At 44.7% G+C, this 22676-nt stretch overlaps 1 protein-coding gene across 1 annotated transcript in view; it reads left to right on the forward strand.

Annotated features, from left to right (window-relative positions):
* megf10 (multiple EGF-like-domains 10) overlaps window positions 1–22676 on the forward strand; it is a 153193-nt gene that overhangs the window by 64872 nt on the left and 65645 nt on the right. Inside the window, exon 6 of the mRNA XM_080188349.1 lies at window positions 20326–20572. Coding sequence (XP_080044475.1) covers window positions 20326–20572 — 247 coding nt within the window. The remainder of the gene's footprint in view (window positions 1–20325; window positions 20573–22676) is intronic.

The following is a 22676-nucleotide window of genomic DNA, read 5'->3' on the forward strand; positions in this document are numbered from 1 at the left end:
CTGCACCGGACCACAATCCCACCCAGGCCCTATCCCTATGTATTTGCCCTGGATAGTTCCCTTGATACTAAGGGGCAATTTAGCCGATCCAATGAACCTGCACATCTTTGGACACTGGGAAGAAACCGGAGCACCTGGAGGAAACCCCCGCAGACACGGAGAGAACATGCAGACTCCACACAGACAGTGACCCAAGCCAGGAATTGAACCTAGGTCTGTGGTGCTGAGAGGCAGCAGTGCTAACCACTCTGCCACCCTGTTGCTTGCTGTCAAATTGCATAAGTTATTGTTCTTACCAGCCCTGGTTTTGTTTTCTGTTCTTTTTCTGCCTCTCTCAGTGGATTACATGCTGAGGTGGGTTTAATCAGGATGTGGGTCTGGTTTGATGGACTCACCTGGCATTTTCAGAGGAACTCCCACTGCTTTGAGATCAACTTCCACAGTTTTGCTTTGAGTCTCCACCTTGCCATTACACAGGGGGACTGAATGTCACAGGACAGTGTGTGCTGATACACCAACCAGTCTCCGTGTGCCCTACAGAACATAGCAGAAAAATATTCAGAGATGCTCTGTCATTGCTGGACGTACTTTGAATCTTACATTGATATTACACACAGCACAGTGGCAGAGTGGTTAGCACTGCCGCCTCACAGTGCCAGGGACCCGGGTTTAATTCCCGGCTTGGGTCTCTGTATGGCGTTTGCACATTCTCGCCATGCCTGCATGGGTTTCCTCCTGGTACTCCGGTTTCCTCCCACAGTCCGAAAGATGTGCTGGTTAGGTACATTGGTCATGCTAAATTCTCCCTCAGCGTACCCGAACGGGCACTGGAGTGTGGTGACCTGGGGATTTTCACAGTAACTTCATTGCAGTGTTAATGTAAGCCTACTTTTGACACTAATAAGTAAACTTTAAACTTTATGTTGAGATAGTCGATTTGAATGAGAACCGTGTAGTTCTGCAAATAAAGAGAAGTGAAACTGAGGATCGTTCATTTCTATGACTGTTACCCAGAGGGTGAGAATGTGGAACTCACTTCTGTATGGAATGGTGGAGTTGAGAAACAGGGATGCATTTAAGAGGGAGAGGAAAATACTTAAAGACCTGACCTTCTGGAGGATGAAATATTTACAGCTACAAAAGAAGCAAAAGCAGGGAAAGCAGATGGATGTGGTACAATCCCTGGAGAAATGATAAAAGGATCGAGAGAGAAGACAAGGATTAAATTATATAAAGAGATGGTCTCTGATGGAGGGAGATGGGAAGACTTTCTGAGGAGCACAAAGGTTCCATTGATGATGAAGACACGTATCACAAAATGTGAAGAGTGTCGCACGTTAACTTTGATCACACACACACACCCAGGGTAATGTTACAGCATCCCAGCAAGTGGATCAGAAGGCCAAACAAACTCTTATATCAGCTGTGATCAGCCAGTTGCAGGCAAGGTTGTGGAACCAGACAGGGTGGAGCACTGGTGAGAGGGTTAAATGAAAGCTGAAAATATCAGCGAGCAAACTGCTTTGTGGATTTTGAAGAAGTTTTCCACCGGGTGAAGCTGTTGAAAGTGCTGGGGGTGATCGAGGTTTCTTGGAGAGATGACCGAATGATTGTGGCTCTGTGGATGGATCTGACTGTTACAGTCAGGATTATAATTAGTGAAACTGGGCCTAGTGTAATTAGGTGCAGGCTGAGACAAGACTGTCAACTGTCAGATTAATCTCTAACATCATCAGGTAAAGTATAGCCAGGTGTCAAGGTAGGAGATTAATTGAAGGTAGTGGGATCCGCTAATGACCAGGTCCTCGTGCTTCACACAACATTGGATCTGCAGATACCAATGAATAGGGTGAATGAACAAAGAACAGAGAACAGTATGGCACAGGAACAGGCCCTTCAGCCCTCCAAGCCTGCACTGATCATGTTGTCCTATCTAGATCAACTATTTACACCCCTCTATTCCCTCTCTGTCTATCCACATAAGCCTTAAATGTCACTAACACTTCAACCGCCTCACATGGCAGTGCATTCTAGACCCCAATCACCCTCTGTGTAAAAGAACTTCCCCTGCACATCTCCATTGGACTTCTCCCCCGCTTATCTTGAACTTGTGCCTCCTTGTAATTGTCATTTCTGCCCTGGGAAAAAACTTCCAACTGTTCACCCTATCAATACCCCTCATAAGTTTATAAACTTCAATCAGGTCACCCCTCAGCCTCTGTCTTTCCAGGGAGAAAAATCCCAGTGTTGAAGCTTGTAGAATAAAAATTCATGTAACCGAGGCAAAAACTCCTGAAGATTGGAAGGGTAACAGTGGCAAAGAGTGTCCAAGATCGAGGGTCAGCAACTGGAACAGGCTTCACAATGGAAATATCTGCAAATATCTTGTCAGAAGATGGTCACTGCCACAAAGAAATCAGAGTAGCAATGGCAAAATTTTATTTATTAGTGTCACAAGTAGGCTTACGTTAACCCCGCAATGAAGTTACTGTGAAAATCCTCAAAGAATGCGTTCTCCAAAAATAAAGACTTGCTCAGCGTAGGAATGGGTGGAGATCTCAAGAAAAGAATGATCAAGCTTGCGATTTGGAATGTCTTGTGAGGCCAAAATGAGGGTCTTGAGAAAAGCGGTCTTGAAATGTGGTTGTGGAGAGGGAGGGGGTGGGTCCATTAGAGAGAACATGAGAGTGATGAAGAAGTGAAGGAGGAAAGATCGTGAGTGATGTTCCAAAGACGTGTGGATTAGGTGGATTGGCCATGCTAAATTGCGTCTTAGTGTCAGGGGGTTCAGCAGGGTAAATATGTGGTGCTACAGGGATAGGGCCTGGGGGGGGATTGTTGTTGGTACAGGCTTGATGGGCTGAATGGCCTCCTTCTGCATTGTCGGGTCCTTTGATTCTATGAGTGAATATCATCAAGAAAGGACAAGGAGGTTGGATTGACCAGATCCTAAAGCATGAGGAGATGATGAAGAGATGATTGGAGGCAGATTATAAAGATGTCAACCAAGAAGGAGGAAGAGAATTATGAAGTTAGACGACTTGAAATTGAAAATGACAGGCTGCTGTGAACAACTGCAAGAAGGAAAAGGAAGACTGTGAGACATGGAGAAATGAGCAGAGGAACCTGCCCTGGCAGATCACTAACACAATAGAAAGGGGAGTTGGGTAAATACTTGAGGGAGAAGAGGATAGAGGGTTATGTCAATAAGGTGGGCACACAAGTCTCACAACACCAGGTTAAAGCCCAACAAGTTTGTATAATAGCATGAGCTTTCGGAACACTGCTCCTTCATCAGATGAGTGGAGAATTGGGTTCACAAACAGGCCTATATAGACACAAACTCAATTACAAGATAATGGTTGGAATGTGAGTCTTAACAGGCAATCAGTCTTTACAGTTGCAGACAATGTGAGTGGAGAGAGGGTTAAACACAGGTTAAAGAGATGTGTACTGTCTCCAGTCAGGATAGTTAGTGAGAGATTGCAAGCCCAGGCAAGTCGTGGGGGTTACAGATAGTGTGACATGAACCCAAGATCCCGGTTGAGGCCGTCCTCGTATGTGGAATTTGGCTATCAGTTTCTGCTCGGTGATTCTGCATTCGTTGTGTGTGGAGGAGGAAACTCGTGTGGACAATGGACACTAACCTAGAGCCTTTGGGCTGAATGCCTGTTTTCTGTGAGACGTAACTTATTCATAAGCTACCTGGCCAATGAGATGAGAATCAAGTTTGGCTGTCTACTCCAGAGACTTTGTCTGTTATTGTTGGGGCTAGGGTAAAAAAATCAACCCTAGCCCATTGGAAGATCTGAGCATTTTGCTTGTTATTTAATGTTGAAAGGCTTTGAGAATGGCCGTGACTTAGTGCCTGGGTTTGTAAACTCTGTGATATTGGATAATTCACCGTGTAACTTGCCACAATTGATTTGAGGATTCTTTTGGCAGCGGTACAGAATTTAGATCAATTGGATGAAGGTTTTCCAGTTATCAAGTTATCAAGCGCGGAGTCTGTCGAGTTTCATCTTTGGGTTGATAAGGTTCCTGTTGGGTTGGTTTAGGGAATGGGAGGGTGTTATTGGGGGAGGGGGGGAGATGGGAAAGGAAGGGGTGTGGCATACTTTTGTGTCCTGAATATAGTCCTCACTATACTTGACCAATGTCTTCAGCTTACTTTTCAAACCTGTTTTCACTTCATATCTAATTATAGCTTTTCAATATTTTACATTTTTTATAAAAATCTTTCATATTAGATATGGCAAGGCCATTCCTCAATACTCTTGAACTGAGGGATTTGCTGGGATGTTCAGAGGGGCAGTTAGGAGTCAGCCACATGGCTGTGGGTCTGGAGTCACGTGTAGGTCAGGCCAGGGTAAGGGCAGCAGATTTCCTTCCCTAAAGGACATTAATGAACCAGGTGGATACTGGAATCTGCATTTTCCTGCAGAGATTTTCCTGCAGAGATTTTCCAGCATTTTCTCTCTTGGTTTCAGTGAATCAGATTACAACAATCAGTGGGAGTTTCATGGTCAGCACTGGGGTGGCACGGTGGTACAGTGGTTAGAACTGATGCCTCACAACTCCAGGGACCTGGGTTCAATTCCCAGCTTGGGTCACGTTCTCCTCGTGTCTGCGTGGGTTTCCTCCCACAGTCCAAAGATGTGTGGGTTAGGTGCGTTGACCATGTTAACTTGCCCCTTATTGCCCTGGAATGCGTAGGTTAGTGGGATTAACAGGATAAATATATGAGGTTATGAGGATAGGCCTGGGTGGATTTGTTATCTGTGCAGGCTCGATGGGCCGAATGGCCTCCTTCTGTACTGTAGATTCTATAATGATTACTCGGACCAGCTTTCAATTCCAGATTTTATTAATTGAATTTAAATTCCGCCAGCTGCCATGATGAGATTTGAAACCACGTCCCCCTCTGGACCTCTGGCTTTCTAGTTCACCGCCATTACCAAGGCGTCACCATCTCGCACCTTCTCACTATTCCCTTTGGACTCTCGCACCTAAACATGATTCATGTGTCCATCGTGACTGAGGCGATTTTGTATGTTGCGAAAAGATTGCCCCTCCAGCAACTCTGCGGCTGGAATTCTCCGGCCATTCAAATCCGGTTAGTGCCTCCAGCGAGGAGGAAGAATTTGGCGCTCAGCCAAATCTCCATTCACAGCAGCGGGACTGGAGAATCCCAGCCATGGGCGAGGACGGAGAATTCCAACCTGTTTCTCTTTCCCCTTTCTCCCTTTCCACTGGCCCTATTAATAGACTCATTTGCCTCTCAGTTTCAGTTCTGCAGATATCCAAGGCAGCAATTACCTGCACCCTCCGTGTGTGCGGACTTTTTCTGCTTTGTGTTTCTGACAAAGCAAAATCTATTAAACCAAGAGCGTACTTCCTTGAAAAAGGCGAATGCCGGTCCATCTGCTGAGTGAGCTAGAAGTATTTCAGTTTTGTTTTTCCAGGTTTTTTTTGGTTTGGAAATAATGATAGGCCGGTTGGGTACAGAAGAGGGAGAACAATGTCAATGTTCAGAGAGTTACAATGAAATGCATTGAAGAAATGAATTTCTGACCAAATTGGATTTTAATCTCCGCGACTGTGTGGCCGACTAAACCACCTGCCAGGCTTTTCAGGGAGTCTCCAAGGTACCATAATCCTTGCAAAATCAAAAGGATTTACCATTAACAGACAGAAACATTTCAGAGAATAAATGGAACTGGTTTGATTTTCCTGTTGAAATCCACAAAGCAAACGAAATGGCACTGATTCTGGGGGTTTCAACTCAGTCCCATTGACAAAGTTAAGCAGACTGGCGTAATTCTTCCTTTTGTCAAGATTATGTTAGTATTTTCCCGTTACACAGAACCATTTAAAGCACAAGAGGCCATTCAGCCCATCAAGCCGTGTCATCCCTCCATGCGGCAATTCAGTCCATCTCAATCGTTGAATCCCTACACTGCAGAAGGAGGCCATTCGGCCCATTGTGCCTGCACTGAAAATAATCCCACCCTATCCTGTAACCCCACGCATTTACCCTGATAATCCCCCTCACACTAAGGGGCAATTTAGCATGGCCAACCCACCTAATCTACACATCTTGGGACACTAAGGGACCAATTTTACCATTGTAATGCACCCGTTTTTGGGTGTGAAAACACGGTAAAGTTAATGGCGTGAGGCAGTAGGGGATCTGCTGCCACTCTGGGGGTGAAGGGACAGAGGGTCGCGATTAATCTGGGTAACAGTGGAGGGGTGGGTGGATAAGGGGGACAGTTATGCTGTGGGAGTGGGGTGATGTCTGTGGGGGCCATCGCTCCCGGGCCGTTTCACCTACTTCTCATGGCCTGGGAGCGATGTGACAGCGGCGGGAATTTCAAACTTCTTTTCTCACTGCGCACGCGCAGCTCAGAGCTCTGATCGTTTGGCTGCACTCAGCCCCGTCCACAGCACAGTTCAGACCCGTGATATTTTTTTCAGGCTGAGGGCATATGGGGGCACCTGAATGCAGATTTCCAAGTTGGATCTGAATTGTGCCCAGATTCAGCACTTAGGGCCTGATTTTACCATTTTCATTCTAAGGGGCAATTTAGCATGGCCAATCCCCCTAACCTGCACATCTTTGGACTGAGGGAAGAAACCGGAGCACCCGGAGGAAAACCCATGCAGATGCAAGATGAAACCCACAGACAATAACCCAAAGGCAGAATTGAACCCGGATTCCTGGCTGCAGTACTCTGTGCCACTGTACTGCCAATGTGTTAATATACTGCGCTAACTCTATAAACCTGCATTTATTTCCTTTAAGTTTCCAAGCAATCTCCTTTTTGAAATCATTGATGGTCTTCCACCATCCTCAAAAATATTTAGCAAACTCCTTTGAGCTTTTGGGGGAACAGTTATTTAGGAAAATCACAATTGTAATGTTCAATTGGACCTATTTTAACAGTTTGCAAGTAGCTCTGTTTTGAATGGGTTAAAATAAGACCCAAAGCCCTCAGCCGTGGTTCTGCTGGTCGCACTGTCACCTCCCGAGTCATAAACTTACAGGCTCTAAGCTCAATACAGAGACATGAGCCTATAGCAACTTTGTCTATCAAGATATTGGTAAGGTCACATTTGGATTACTGTGTACAATCCCACTCACCCTGCTTCCGGAAGGATGTTATTAAAAGGGTGCAAACAAAAAATACAAGGATATTACCGGGACTGGAAGGTTTGAATGATAGGCTGGAGAGTAGGAGGATGAGGGGTGACCTTTTAGAGAGTTATAAAATCATGAGGGATATAGATGTGATGAACAGCGAAGGTATTTTCCCCAGGATAGGGGAGTCCAAAACTAGAGGGTGTATGTTTTGAAGTGAGAGGGGAAAGACTTGAAAGGGACCTGAAAGCCAACTTTTTCACTCAAGGAGTGGTGCCTGTGTGGAATGAGTTGCCAGAGGTGGTGGTAGAGACAGGTACAATTACAAGATTTAAAAGACATTTGGACAGGTACAAGGATAGGAAAAGTTTGAAGGGATATGTGCCAAAGTCAGGCAAATGGGTCTGGTTCAGTGTAGGAAACCCAGATGGCACGGACAAGTTGGGTCGTGCTTTATATCACTATGACTAAATATTTTTGACATGTGCAAATTAATTTTCACAATTTAATATGATCATACATGCTTACTGCCTGATTTGCGGAAATACGCATGTTGTGATAAATGTGTAAATGGCACTCAAACCAATAACTTTTACTCCTTAGGCAATAGACAGACCTTGCCAATAATGCCCACATCTTGTGAATGAACAAATAAAATAAAACTACACGATATTCCCACAAGATGCTGACACATTGCTGATTGCATGTCTGCTAGCTGATGGTGCAAAGAATGAGCATTCAAGGATAAACTGCCTTACACAAATACTGAGTGCAAATTCTCTCAGTATTTTGGTGTTGTTTAACAGCCTTATGGAGATAATCAGCACGAAACTGGGTTCACAACAAGAAGCCGAGAACAAAAATACTCCAGAGAGGATTTAGAATTCCTAGAATCCCTACAGTACGGAAGGAGGCCATTTGGCCCATCAAGTCTGCACCAATCACAATCCTATCCAGACCCTATTCCTGTAATCCCACAATTTTACCCTACTAATCTCCCTGATACTAAGAGGCAATTTAGCATAACCAAGCAACCTAATCTGCACATCTTTGGAGTGTGGGAGGACACCGGAGCACCCGGAGGAAACCCACGCAGTCACGGGGAGAACGTGCAAACTCCATACAGACAATGACCCGAGGCCGGAATTGAATCTAAGTCCCTGGTGCTGTGAGGCAGCAGTGCTAACCACTGTGACACCCAGGTGATGATGCAACTTGTGGATATTGTCAAGTAGAAAAGATTTTTTGATAGAAATTATTCCCTACACCCAGCACCATCTGAGTATGGATCTATGCATGGAAAAACAAATGTAATGTTCTAATCATTCCATTTTTGTGTAACACCTCTCTTTTAAAATTTTCACTATTGTTTTCAAATCCATTCATAGCCCCATCATAACCCCTCAATTCCCTCCATAGTTTATCTCTGAACATCCAGGCCTGCAACTCTCCAAGATTCCTTGCACTCATCTCATTTCTAAATCATGGAATCATTGAATCCCTACAGTATAGAAGGAGGCCATTCAGCCCATCGAGTCTGCACCAACAACAATCCCACCCAGGCCCTAACCCCGTAACACCATATATTTACCCAGCTAATCCCTTTAACCTATGCATCCCCAGACACTAAGGGTTAATTTACCTAACCCACTTGAATCCTGAATCACTCCAACATTGGTGTACGTGCCTTCAGCTACCTACGTCCTAAGCTCCAGAATTTCCTCCCTAAACCTCTTGGCCACTAACTGAGTGTTTGGTCACCACACTTACCGCCTCCTGATGATGATTCAGTGACAAATTTTGTTCAAGACCGCTCCTTTGAAGTGCCATGGGATATGTCACTTTTTTAAAGATGCTTCATTCACAAACTGGGAGAGGTGGTGGCATTGCAAGTTGCTGTTGGGGAGATGCGTTCAAATCCCATTGCGGCAGCTGATAGAATTCAAATTTTGTAAATAAATCTAGAGTATACAATTAATCTCAGCACGGGTGTCCATGATTGCCATTAAAAACCATCTGGGTCACTGAGGGAAGGAAATCTGCCATCCTTACCTGCTCTGGCCTACACATGACCCCAGAGCCAAAGCAATGTGGTTGCCACATCTGAGTGACCAGTCAGTTCCAGGTCAAGCTCTACACTTCCCGCTGCCTCGAAAAAGCAGCCAGCATAATTAAGGACCCTATGCACCCCGGACATTCTCTGTTCCACCTTCTTCTCTTGGGAAAAAGATCCAAAAGTCTGAAGTCACGTACCAACCGACTCAAGAACAGCTTCTTCCCTGCTGCTGTCAGATTTTTGAATGGACCTACTTCGCATTAAGTTGCTCTTTCTCTACACCCTCGCTATGACTGTAACACTACATTCTCCACTCTCTCCTTTTCTTCTCTATGAACAGTATGCTTTGTCTGTGTAGTGCAAGAAACAATACTTTTCACTGTATGCTAATACATGTGACAATAGTAGAGCAAATCAGTTAGGGATGGACATCAAATGCTGGCCTTGCCAGTGACAACACATCCCGTGAAAGAATAAAAGAACAGAACTATTGCTGCTGTTAGTGCATTTCGAAGGGAAGAAATTTGATCTCAATGAAGAGGTTTTGCAAACCCTAAATTGAGTTGTGGTTATTACCAACTATTTTTGCTGTCACTTTTGAGATAATTAAAAATTAAATCATTTTGAATAAATTTGAATCCCACGTCTCAACATCAACATGAGGCGCTGGGTGCAGATTGTGAACCTGAATCAGGGCGGGAATACAGTTGCTGTTATGAGATCGTGTGGAGACTGGTTTGCAGCGCATATTGTGTGGGGTGTAGTCACTGCATATAATGACAGGGACTGGTGTAGCTGAATATAGAATGAGGGCACATAATTTTCTTATCAGCTTTGATTTTTAAGTTAATTCTGTGTTGTAGCTGAGTTCTAAAGATATTTCCTAAAGCAACTAGGGAATGCTTAGGCTGGTTCTGACAATTGTTTGTCTAAAATGTTTTGTTTAATCAGCCATTTAGTGCTATTTGACTTCTGGGAAATGTTTATCCTGATGTAAAATATCTTCACCCAGGTTTTATACTGGGTTTTTTGATTTTTCACTCCATTCATAGAATCCTACAGTGCAGAAGGAGGCCATTCAGCCCATCAAGTCTGCATCGATCACAATCTCACCCAGGACATATCCCCATAACCCAATGCTTTTACCCTAGCTAATCCCTCTGTCACTAAGGGGCAATTTACCATGGCCAATCCACCTAACCCGCATATCTTTGGATTGTGCGAGGAAACTGGATCACCCGGAGGAAACCCAGGCAGACACGGGGAGAATGTGCAAACTCCACACAGACAGGGACCCATGCTGGGAATCAAACCCAAGCCCCTGGTGTTTCTTGAGAAAGAACTCTTCAAAATGCAGCTAATGAAAATGCAACAAAACTTATTCCAACTTATAAATCAAAGGAAGGGTTTAATAAAGAAACATCATTACTCCAAACTTGGGCCCTCGCCCTGGGCCACTCCAAGATCTCCACAATTCTACATAGTTCCTTATTTACAGTGAATCAGTTGGTCAGCTGACTATTACATCACTCTGTAATTGGTTCCATGGTTTACTGGGTCAGCTGACCTGTACATCTTGTTCCCATTGGTCACATTACATATAATAACTTTTGAAAGTGTTTCCGCCAACATCTCAAACAGCACGTTCCAGTTCACAACAGTTCGCTGTGTTTGAAAAAAAATTCTCAAAGCTTCCTCTCTGGTTCTTTGTAATCTAATAGCTGGCACTGTGAGGCAGCAGTGCTAACCACTGTGCCATCGCACCACCCCTAACAGACACTGCTGCCGTGTTGTCAGGGAACTTTGGTAGCTCCCTGTCTTGGAATTGAACCCCAGTCTCCTGCGTCACAGGTGGGGACACTAACCTCTACACTAACAAGGAAGTTGCTTCCTTGTTCCTTCTTAAACATTCACTCCTCTACCTATGACACACAGTGATACCAGTATCCATCATCTAGCATCTGTCATTGAGTCTCCGTCATCCAGTGTCCATCAAACACAAAACGCAGCAACTTGACAAGTTCTCCTCAACAGCAGCTCCCCACCCATGATCTTTACCACTCAGAAGTTCCAGATCATAAGGCAAAGAAAACATTGCTTGAAATTAAGAGGACAAAAAGAACACTAAAAGTTGACATTCGGAAAACAAGATCTCAGTATTTTGGCCACTTGGTCAGAGCTGAAAAGCGGCAAGATCTTTTCTTGCCACTTTGCTTTAAGCCTAAACCTGGTCAATGCCACGGAGAGAAAGTTCCTTCACTTTCCATTGAGGTCAATTGAAATGTCAGAAACTTTAGTGTCTCTGTACGGCAGCTGTTGGTTTGTAACTCGATGATGGTGATGAACTCAAAGGGACTCCTTACAGCTGTTTTTCTTCCTGTGTTCACAGGAGGTCAGGAACTGCAGTTTCCCCGCGTGAGGCCAACATTATTCCTTTGAATCAGTTTATGACAAAACTATTTCTCTCCGTACTTACTGAGTGAAAAGGCTGTCAAACCAGCTCCTCGGTGGTCATGGAATGGAACAGAATAAAAGGAAGCCATTCGGCCCACCTTGCCTGTACTGGTTATTTGAAAGAGTTGTCAAATTACTCCTACTTGCCTGCACTTTTCCTATAACCCTGTAAAATGATCACCTTCAAGTATTTATCCAATTCCCTTTTGGAAGTTATTATCGAATCTGTTTCCACCAACACTTCAAACAGCACCTTCCAGGTCGCAACTCACTGCGTTTAAAAATAAATTCTCATTACTCCCTTTCTGGTTCTTTGGCTAGTTATGTGTAATCTGATGAAGGGTCATCTAGACTCAAAACTCTGGCTCTATTCTCTCTCCACAGATGCTGTCGGACTAAATTTTCCAGCACGTTTCTGCTTTTGTTTCAGATTCCAGCATCCACAATAATTTGTGTTGATCGATCTGTAATCTGTATCCCGCTGGTTACTGATCCTCCTGCTATTGGGACCAGTTTCTCCTTATTTACTCTATCCAGACTTTTTATTGTTCTGATGTCAGCAGAGTCTAATCTGCAACCTACAAAAGTGAACACCTATTTAGGAGGTTTGTGTCTGCAAGGCAAACCTGATTCCAGAAACGATATAAGACGATTGACAGCGTGCTTTTTATCATGCATCCCCTTCCATGTATGACATGATAAAGAACTCGGTATTAATTCATTGTCTGTAACTTTGCAAATTCACACCGCAGGGCCAGAAACTTGTTCACAAAATTGAGAAACTCGGGTCTTATTGTTCGTCCAGCTGCCAGGGAGCCACAAAGGCTGGGTGGCATGGTGGTACAGTGGTTAGCACTGCTGCTTCACAGCGCCAGGGAGCCAGGTTCAATTCCCAGCTTGGGTCACTTGTCTCTGTGGAGTATGCACATTCTCCCCATGTCTGCATGGGTTTCCTCCGGATGCTCCAGTTTCCTCCCACAGTCCGAAAGACGTGCTGGTTAGGTGCACTGGCCATGCTATATTCTCCCTCAGTGTACCCGAACGGGCGCCGGAGAGTGGTGACTAAGGGATTTTCACAGTAACTTCGTTGCAGTGTCAACGTAAACCTAAATAAACTGAAAGCTTAGATCACCGGCTGCTCTGGTTTCCTCCCACCGTCCAAAGACGTGCGGGTTAGGTTGATTGGCCATGCTAAAATTGTCCCATAGTGTCCTGAGTTGTGTGGGTAAAATATGTAGGGATGGGGGGGTAGGGCCTGGGTGGGATTGTGATCGGTGCAGACCCGATGGGCCAAAGGGCCTCTTTCTGTACTGCGGGGTTCTATGATTTCTATGACATAGAACGTACAGAACAGAAAAAGCCATTTGGCCCAATGAGTCCCTGCTGGCGTTTATATTGTATATGAAATTCCTCCTGCTCCATCTACCTTGCCATTCCCTCCTCTCTCATATACTTGTCCAGTTCCATTTTGAAACATCTAAGCCAGTCAAGTCAGCCTCCTCTTGTTGTGGAGAGTTCCACATTCTCAGCCCTCTTCTTATTGGGGGGCATAAAGCCCAGCTTCTTATTTCCTGATAGCATTTATTAGTAACTGTCTTGTATTTATGGCAACGATAAAAGCAAAATACTGCAGATGCTGGAATCTGAAACAAAGGTTCTGACGAGGGGTCGTCCAGACTTAACACGTTGGCTCGATTCTCTCTCCACAGACGCTGTTAGACCTGCTGAGCATTTTCTGTGTTTTGTATTTATCGACTCTGGTTTTAAATTCTTTCACAATTAGAAACATTTTCATCACGTTTACCGTGTCCAACCCATTCATAATTTTAAGGACCTCATTCAGGTCACCTCTGAGTCTCCCCTTTTCCAAAGAAAAGAACCACAACATGTTCAATTCCATCCTGATTGCTCTGATCTCTCATTTCCTGTACCATCCTTGGAAATCATTTTTATATTCACTCCACGCCTTTCTTGTCCTTTCTATAATATGGAGCCCGGAACTTGGCAGGGTACTTTAAACGCAACTGTACCACATCCAACCATGTACATATTTTTCCAGAGCTCTGGGTGGACTCTCTGTGGGGTAATTGTGTTCAGTTCTGGGCACACACCTCAGAAAGGACTTACTAACCCAGGAAGAGGTGGTCGCCACACTACCAGGAGGATTTGGAAACTTTGGAGAGAGTGCAAAGATGGTTCACCAGGATGTTGCCTGGGTCGCAAGGGTATTGGCCATGAGGAGAGGTTGAATAAACTAGGATTGTTTTCATTGGAAAGACAGAGGCTGAGGGGAGACCTGATAGAGGTCTACAAGATTATAAGGGGAATAGAACAAGGTGGATAGTCAGAGATTTTTTTCCAGGGTGGAAGTGTCAATTACAAGGAGGCACAGGTTCAAGGCGAGAGGGAGAATGTGCGGGGAAAGTTTTTCACAGAGAGTGGTGGGTGCCTGGAAGGTGCTGCCAGAGGAGGTGATGGAAGCAGGCACATTGGCAACATTTAAGAGGCATCTGGATGGGTACATGAATAGGGAGGGAATAGAGGGATACATTGAGTAAGAGCAGCAGGGATTTTTTAGTTTAGTTAGGGCATCACGATCAGCACAGGCTTGGAGGGCCTGTTCTTGTTCTTGAGGTGCAGCACAGATTCACCAGGTGGTACCAGAGCTAAAAGGGGTAAATTCTGAAGACAGGTCACATGGACTTGCTTGTGTTCTCTTGTGTTTAGAAGATTAAGGGGTGATCTAACTGAAATTAATGGATTTGATTGGGTAGATGGAGAGAAACTATTTCCTATAATGGTGGGGGGTTGTGGGGGGGCAGTGGTTGGCAGTGGCAGAGTCCAGAATATGTGGCATAACCTTCCCAGGGCAATGTCAGGAAGGACTTCCTCAAGAGCAGCAGAAATATGGAATTCTCTTCCCTGCAAACATACTGTTGATCGAAAATGTAGAACAGAAATGGATAGACTTTCGTTAAGCAAGCGTTGGAGAACCAGCGTTAGTGAGCAGATAAATGATGATCCAAGCTGAGTGACAGAGCAGGCTAGAGGCAGAGCAGCTTCCTGCTGTGTTCCCATAGTTGGCAGCGAGACAGGTTAAAGGGCACTGCATACTCTCAGAGGCGGCCATCCTCAGGGTAATGAGGGGGTCCCATGAGTCCTATTTAAGCCTAAAGTGTGACAAATCTGCTAGATTTTGCAGCGATAAATGAGACACACATCAGTGAGGACACAGAGCAGCTCCAACACATTTCTCAGTCAGAAAGACTCCCAAGATGATCACTTGACAGCAAGTGAAGATTTTCACTGTGGCACAGAAAATCTATTTAAGACCAGGCGTAAAAATCAGTAAGTAATACTCCCCAGGGCGGCACAGTGGTTAGCACTGCTACCTCACAGTGCCAGGGACTCAGGTTCGATTCCCGCCTTGGGTCACTGTCTGTGTGGAGTCTGCACATTCTCCCCATGTCTGCGTGGGTTTCCTCATGGTGCTCCAGTTTTCTCCCACAGTCCGAAAGATGTGCTGGTTAGCTGCATTGACCCAAACAGGCGCCGAACTGTGGCAACTAGGGGAATTTCACCAAAAGAGAAAACGCTGGAAAATCTCAGCAGGTCTGGCAGCATCTTTAAGGAGAGAAAAGAGTTGACATTTCAAGTCCAGATAACCCTTTGTCGAAGGGGAATTTCACAGTAACTTCATTGCAGTGTTAAAGTAAGCCTTACTTGTGAATAATAAATAAACTTTGACTTTCCGTCCAGCTGAAAAACTCCCCCCTTGTTAACCATTCAAGAAAGTTTGTGTCCCTTTAATGCATCATCTTTTGCACATATAAACCTCCTTTCTCTCTTCATTTGACACTAACCCTTCCTTCACTTACATTTCCGCATCACTCACTCCCCAGGGCCAGGAATAAAAATGTGAAGATGCTGGCATTGGACTGGGGTAAACACAGTAAGAACTCCCAACAACACCAGGTTAAAGTCCAACAGGTTTATTTGGTAACATAGGCCACAAGCTTCCGGAGCGCTGCCCCTTCATCATTTGTCTCTATATATGCCCTGTTTGTGAACACAACTCCCATTCACCTGATGAAGGGGCAGTGCTCCGAAAGCTTGTGCTACCAAATAAACCTGTTGGACTTTAACCTGGTGTTGTGAGACTTCTTATTAGGAATCAAAAACATGGTCTTTATTTTTTCAGGAATGTGTGACATTTCTCCAAATGAAACCCAAGGATTGCTTAAAAAAAAAATTAACTGCTCCACACAGCCATTAGAGAATGGTTCGTAAATAGTGTGTGATGAATTTTAAGTGGCTGCTTTACTGTTGGACAGGCTAGAGACAATACTAAAATTTCATTTATTGTCTAACCTTTTCAAGGTGCTTTGCTATTCGATGGAAATATCCACCACGTCACGTTTGTTTACAATTGTTGGCAAGTCAAATTAATATTTAAGATTTACACAAGTTGATGTGAATCCCATTCAGATCAATGGTTTTGGGACATTACCACTGAACAGTGCTGTTTGATATTATATCATATCCACTCCGAATGAGTTCAAATTATTCATTATGATCACTGCAGACTGATCAAAACCCTTCGAAATCATCCCAACTTGCAAGATAACACCCTTCCCTTCATTCCTTCTTGTCACTGGATCAAAATCCTGGAAATCCCTAAACAAAGTTTAAAATGTATTTATTAGTCTCACAAGTAGGCTTACATTGACACTGCAATGAAGTCACTGTGAAAATCTCCAAGTCACCACACTCTGGCACCTGTTTGGGTACACTGAGGGAGAATTTAGCATGGCTAATGCACCTAAAAAGCACGTTTTTTCAGACTTGTGGGAGGAAACCAGAGCACCCAGAGGAAACCCACACAGACACAGGGAGAACGTACAAACTCCGCACAGACAGTGAACAGAGCCAGGAATTGAACCTGGGTCCCTGGCACTGTGAAGCAGCAGTGCTAACCACTGCGTCACCATATAGAATGACAGCAATATCATTTTCTTGTTCACTCTGACTCTCACACTGTGTTTCACTTGAGTTTCAATAATATTAAAATGACTTTGTGCATTTGGTTGGGCCTGATATTTGTTTCTCTATAATATTCTTTAAATCAACCAATTGATGCCGTTGACCAGTTTGGAGAAGTTTGTGAAATATCTTCAAGCATTTAGCTTGTATTATGCTATGTTTTTGATTGGACCCCATCCACCACCTTCAGCGTTCAGTCCCACCACCACCCTCGCACAGTTGCAGCAATGCGTACCATCTACAAGATGCACTTGCAGCAACTCGCCAAACCTTCTTCAGCAACACCTTCCAAATCCACAACCCCTCAGGAACAAGGCCGCAGATGCAATGGGAACGCCACCAGCTGCAAGTTCCCCACCCAACCACAGACCAACCCGACTTGGAAATATATCGCTGTTTACCGCCACAATCTATGACGCTAGCTCAACCATCTGAGCCCAACAAACCAGGCCACCAAAATGAGCTTTGATCGATTGCTGCCACTCGGGAAGGCAATCCTGCAGATTGTACCCAGATTCCTGGGAGCGCAGACACCCTTGGTTACATGATTCCACAGTTGATCAACTGAATAACAGTGACTCAAAGGCATCGTGCTCTCCCTGGAACTCCAGGGTATTTCAGGGGTCTGAGTTAGTTTGAGGACATGTCAGTGAATTTGTGTGGAAACTTGGGCGGAAGTTGGTATGCATCATGTACATTCTTGGTGCAGGTTGCCAATTGTGCCCCCGAGTTTAAAGTCCAGTTCCTTGTTTCATGGCTGTTAGTTTGCCTTGTGCTTTCTGTCTTAACTATGTACAGTTCGTGTCTCCACGAGACAGTCATGAGTAGCAAACGCCCCAGGGAATTACCACTCGAGAACATTTAGCATTAATTGGGCTACATCCAGACTGTAGCCAAACAGAATACGCAGGAAGATATGAATGGCATCTTGAGAAATTTTGCCTGTGCAGTCAATATGGTCTTATGCTGCGAATAATTTTTAATCCTGAGGGCATATGCAACTGAAGTAATATCAGAAAACAGGGTCCTCCTGTGTCCCAACTGATTCACCCTCCAGGGCAGTCTTACTGAGACAATTGAAGTAGTATTGAGAATCAAAGTGACCACAAGCAGATATTAATAAATCAAAACATGCTCGTGTTACAGAAATCTTTGGCCTCGCCTGACCGTCAATCCATGATTATCTCAATAGCATACTGCTGTAAAATAAGAAGAGAGTGCAGATTAATTGGGAAGCCTCAACCAATCAGAATTGGCTTGCCATTCAGCCCATTGTGTCTGCATCGGCCAGGAAACAGTCTAGCCGTTTATTTGGATCCCTGGTCGGTGGCCTTGCAGGTTACAACACTTTAGATGGAGTTCCAGGGACAGCATGATGGCACAGTGGTTAGCACTGCTCCCTCACAGCTCCAGGGTCCCGAGTTTGATTCCCAGCTTGGATAACTGTCTATGTGGAGTCTGCACATTCTCCCCGTGTCTGCGTGGGTTTCCTCCGGGTGCTCCGGTTTCCTCCCACATTCTGAAAGACTTTCTGGTCAGGTGCATTGACCTGAACAGATGCCAGACTGTGGCGACTAGGGGAATTTCATAGTAACTTGATTGCAGTGTTAATGTAAACTGACTTGTGACTAATAAATAAACTTTTTTAAGGTACCCTTTACAGAAATTGAGCATTTCAGTCTCAATCACCAATTCAGGCAATGAATTCCAAACACCCACCACCCCCTAAGATCATAGAATCCTACAGTGCAGAAGGAGGCCATTCGGACCATCGAGTCTGCACCAACCGCAATCCCACCCAGGCCCTATCCCCATAACCCCATGCACTTACTCTAGTTGGTCCTTCTGACACTAAGGGGCAACTTAGCATGGCCAACCCACCTAACTCCCATATCTTTGGACTGTGGAAGGAAACCCACACAGATACAGGGAGAATGCGCAAACTCCACACAAACAGTGACTCAAGCCGGGAATCGAACCCAGATCCGTGGTGCTGTGAGGCAGCAATGCTAGCTACTGTGTCATTGTGCCACCCTTTGGGTGAAAAGGTTTTTTTTCTCATGTCCCCCCCCAATCCTTCCACCAACTATCAGACATCTATGCCCCCTGGTAATTAACCCTAAGCTAAGAGAAACAGGTCTTTCCTGTCCACCCTGTCTAGGCCCTTCATACACCTCAATTAGACCACCCCTCAGCCTCTTCTGTTTGAAGGAGCCCTAGCCTTTCCAATCTCTCAGGGCTGCAATTTTCAAGGCCTGGCAACATTCTTGTAAGTCTCCTCTGCACTCTCTCCAGAGCATTTACATCCTCCCTGTAATGTGCTGAACGGAACTGTACACAAAACCCCAGCCTGATCAGCATTTCATACAGTTCCCGCATTACACACTTGTGTTTGTATTCAACACCTCATCCAATAAAGATCAACATTTCATCAGCAACCCCCTTGTCCACCCATCCTACCAACATGAAGGGTGTGTGGACGGACACTCTGAAGTCTCTGACTTCCTCAATCTCTCTCAGTATCTTTGCATTTATTCAGTGCTGACTTGCTCTGTTTGCCCTCCCCAAATCCATTAACTCACACTTTTCTGTCCAAAGATGTGCGGGTTAGGTTGATTGGCCACACTAAGAAATTGCCCCTTAGTGTCCAGGGATGTGTAGGTTAGAGGGATTAGTGGGTATAATATGTCGGGATATGGGGGTAGGGCTTTGGTGGGATTGTGTTCGGTGCAGACTCGATGGGCCGAAGGGCCTCTTTCTGCACTGTAGGATTCTATGATTCTGTGATTCTGGATTGCATTCCATCTACCGACTCAACCAATCCATTGCTATCATTCCGGAGTCGATAGCTATATGTAGATATGAATATATATACAAGCATACGAATTCAGAGCAGGAGTAGACCACTCAGTCCCCGAGTCTGTGCCGTCATTCAATAAGACCATGGCTGATCTGAATGTAACATCAACCCCACATTCCTGCTGACCCCTGATAACCTCTGACCCCTTGTTAATCATGAATCTAAATTGTTAAGATCATCAAGATTGGAGAAAATCACAATTGTAATCATCACTGTTGATGTTGTGATGCTAGTAACCAGGTGCCTCTGCGGCAGTGGGGTGAAACACCGTTTGTTGGATGACAGATCGGTTAGAATGTTCTGAGGTTGGGATTTTCCTTCCAATTGCCACCTACTTTGAGGCTGGAAACATCAGTTTTTCCCTATGAGCCGCACACGGTTCGGAATCAGAAATATATCATCACTCCTTCACTGTCACTGGGTCAAAATCCTGGAATTCCCTTCCTAACAGCATTGTGGATGTACCTACATCTCATGGTTCAGGAAGATGACTCACCATCACCTTCTCAAGGGTAATTGGAAGTTGGAAGTGGGCAATAAATGCCGGTCTGGTCAGAGAGGCTCACAAGAAGGAATAAAATGAAACAATGAGCAGTGATAATGAGTAGACCAGATATTAATTTGATACGCCATACTGGTAATAACTCAGTGATTTTATGTTTACAGTTTCATTGCATCTATATATATCTTTGAAGATTTCTCTGGCCTTCTGACCTTTCTAAATCTTGTGTAACAGAGCACTCTTTTTCTCTTTTCTATCTATTGCAGCATGTGACAGTAACCGGTGGGGCCCACACTGTAACAACCGCTGTCAGTGTAAGAATGGAGCTTTGTGTAATCCTATCACTGGAGCCTGCTTATGCACCCCTGGGTACCAAGGTTGGCGATGTGAGGAGGTCTGCAGTGCTGGGACATACGGCAACGGATGCCATTTAAAATGCCAGTGCCAAAATGGGGCAACCTGTGATCACGTGACTGGCGAGTGTAAATGTCCGCCAGGGTACACCGGCGCGTTGTAAGTACAAACTCCAACACACACTTACTTTCCTGGAGGCGAGAACTCTGCTTATAGTGAATACCGAAAGACGAAGTTTTCTGTATTGCAAAGGTCCCAAAATGTCTGGGGCTTTGCTGGGTGGAAGTAGCAATGTTATAGACAATTCCTGACACTTTTCTATCGCATGGTGCTTACTTGCAGCTTTGGGCTTAACTTTGTGAAGGTTTTTAGTTTGTTCAGACCTGGAAAATAGTCGACAGTGAGGCCATTCATTTGTGATCAGTTTGGAAAATTCATTAGCACAATATGAAACTTAACAAACTCGGCAGCAATTATTAAGTTTAGATATGAGGTGGAGATGCCGGCATTGGGCTGGAATGGACACAGTAAGAAGTCCCACAACTCCAGGTTAAAGTCTAACAGGTTTGTTTGGAATCATGAGCTTTCGGAGCGCTGCCCCTTCATCAGGTGAATAGAGAGGTAGGTTTAGTAATGTAGCATACGTAGACACAATTAATTATCTTGCAATTGTGTCTTTGTCTATATATGCTGTGTTTGTGAACCTACCTCTCCATTCACCTGATGAAGGAGCAGTGCTCCACTTGTTGGACTTTAACCTGGAGTTGTGAGACTTCTTCTTAGGTGTAGCTTGGCTTTACTTCCCATTTTGACCTTGGATGGCAGAGTGATGGACTCAGCTTTAGTCACATTTAGTTGTTTCTCATCTGGGGCATCGATTGGAGTTCAACTTGCTCCTTTAACACAATTCTCACTGTCAAAACTCTTGGTGTATGATCCTTCCTAGCTAGGGGGGTTGGTCCTCATTGTCTGTGATTGCCCGATTGTTGGTCCAAGTCACCAAGAATTCGGGCCAAGGTGTCGCAGACTAGCTTGTTGCCTTTTGCACAGAGCACTTGTCTGGTTATTGGCCCCTCATTGTATTTTAGATGTCAAATGTCCAGCAAATGTCAGAGGTCGTACAGCATACATTTAACACAGGTCAATCAGAAGTGCCTAACTGCAAGGATTTCAGATAATACAGCAAGATAAAGTATACAAAAATAAATTATTCAGAACAAAATTAATACTTGTTATAACTGGCTCTATTGTGTGTTACAGTGCGGATTGAGACAGCACAGGGGCACAATGGTTAGCACTGCTGTTTCACAGTGCCAGGGTTCGATTCTGGCTTTGGGTCACTGTCTGTGTGGAGTTTGCACATTCTCCCCATGTCTGCATGGGTTTTCTCTGGGTGCTCCAGTTTCCTCCCACAGATGTGCAGGTTAGGTGGATTGGTTATGCTAAATTGTCTCTCAGTGTCAGGGGGACGAGCTAGGGTAAATGCATGGGATGATGGGGATAGGGCCTGGATGGGACTGAGGTCGGTGCAGGCTCGATGGACCGAATGGCCTCCTTCTGCACTGTAGGTTATGATGATTCTATGATTAAGGATGTGGTTGGGTCCTGGTACTCCCTCCCTAACAGCACTGTGGGTGTACCTACACCACATGGACTGCAGCAATTCAAGAAGGCAACTCACCGCCATCTTCTCAAGGGGCAATTAAGGATGGATAATAAATGCTGGCCTAGCCAGTGATGACCACATCCTGTGACAGAATAAGTTTTTAAAAGATTGGAACTCCATTCCTTGAAGATGAAACTACAGTTAAGGAATCCCACCAACGCCTCTACTTTCTCAAAAGAGCATAATTAAGAACCCCACGCACCCCGGACATTCTCTCTTCCACCTTCTTCCGTCGGGAAAAAAGTACAAAAATCTAAGATCACGCACCGACGGACTCAAGAACAGCTTCTTCCCTGCTTCTGTCAGACTTTTGAATGGACCTACCTTGCATTAAGTTGATCTTTCTCTACACCCTAGCTATGATTGTAACACTACATTCTGAACTCTCTCCTTTCCTTCTCTATAAACGGTATGCTTTGTCAGTATAGAGTGCAAGAAACAATACTGTTCACTGTATGTTAATACATGTGACAGTAATAAATCACACAAAAAAAAGGCTGAGAAGAGATCTGATGGATGTATTCATAATCATGAGGGGTCTGGACAGAATAGAGAGGGCAAAACTGTTCCCCCTCATGACAGGACTGAGAACAAGAG

The sequence above is a fragment of the Carcharhinus amblyrhynchos genome, chromosome 5 (genome assembly GCF_965287045.1).
Source record: "Carcharhinus amblyrhynchos chromosome 5, sCarAmb.v2.hapA, whole genome shotgun sequence".
Taxonomy (NCBI): Eukaryota; Metazoa; Chordata; class Chondrichthyes; order Carcharhiniformes; family Carcharhinidae; genus Carcharhinus; species Carcharhinus amblyrhynchos.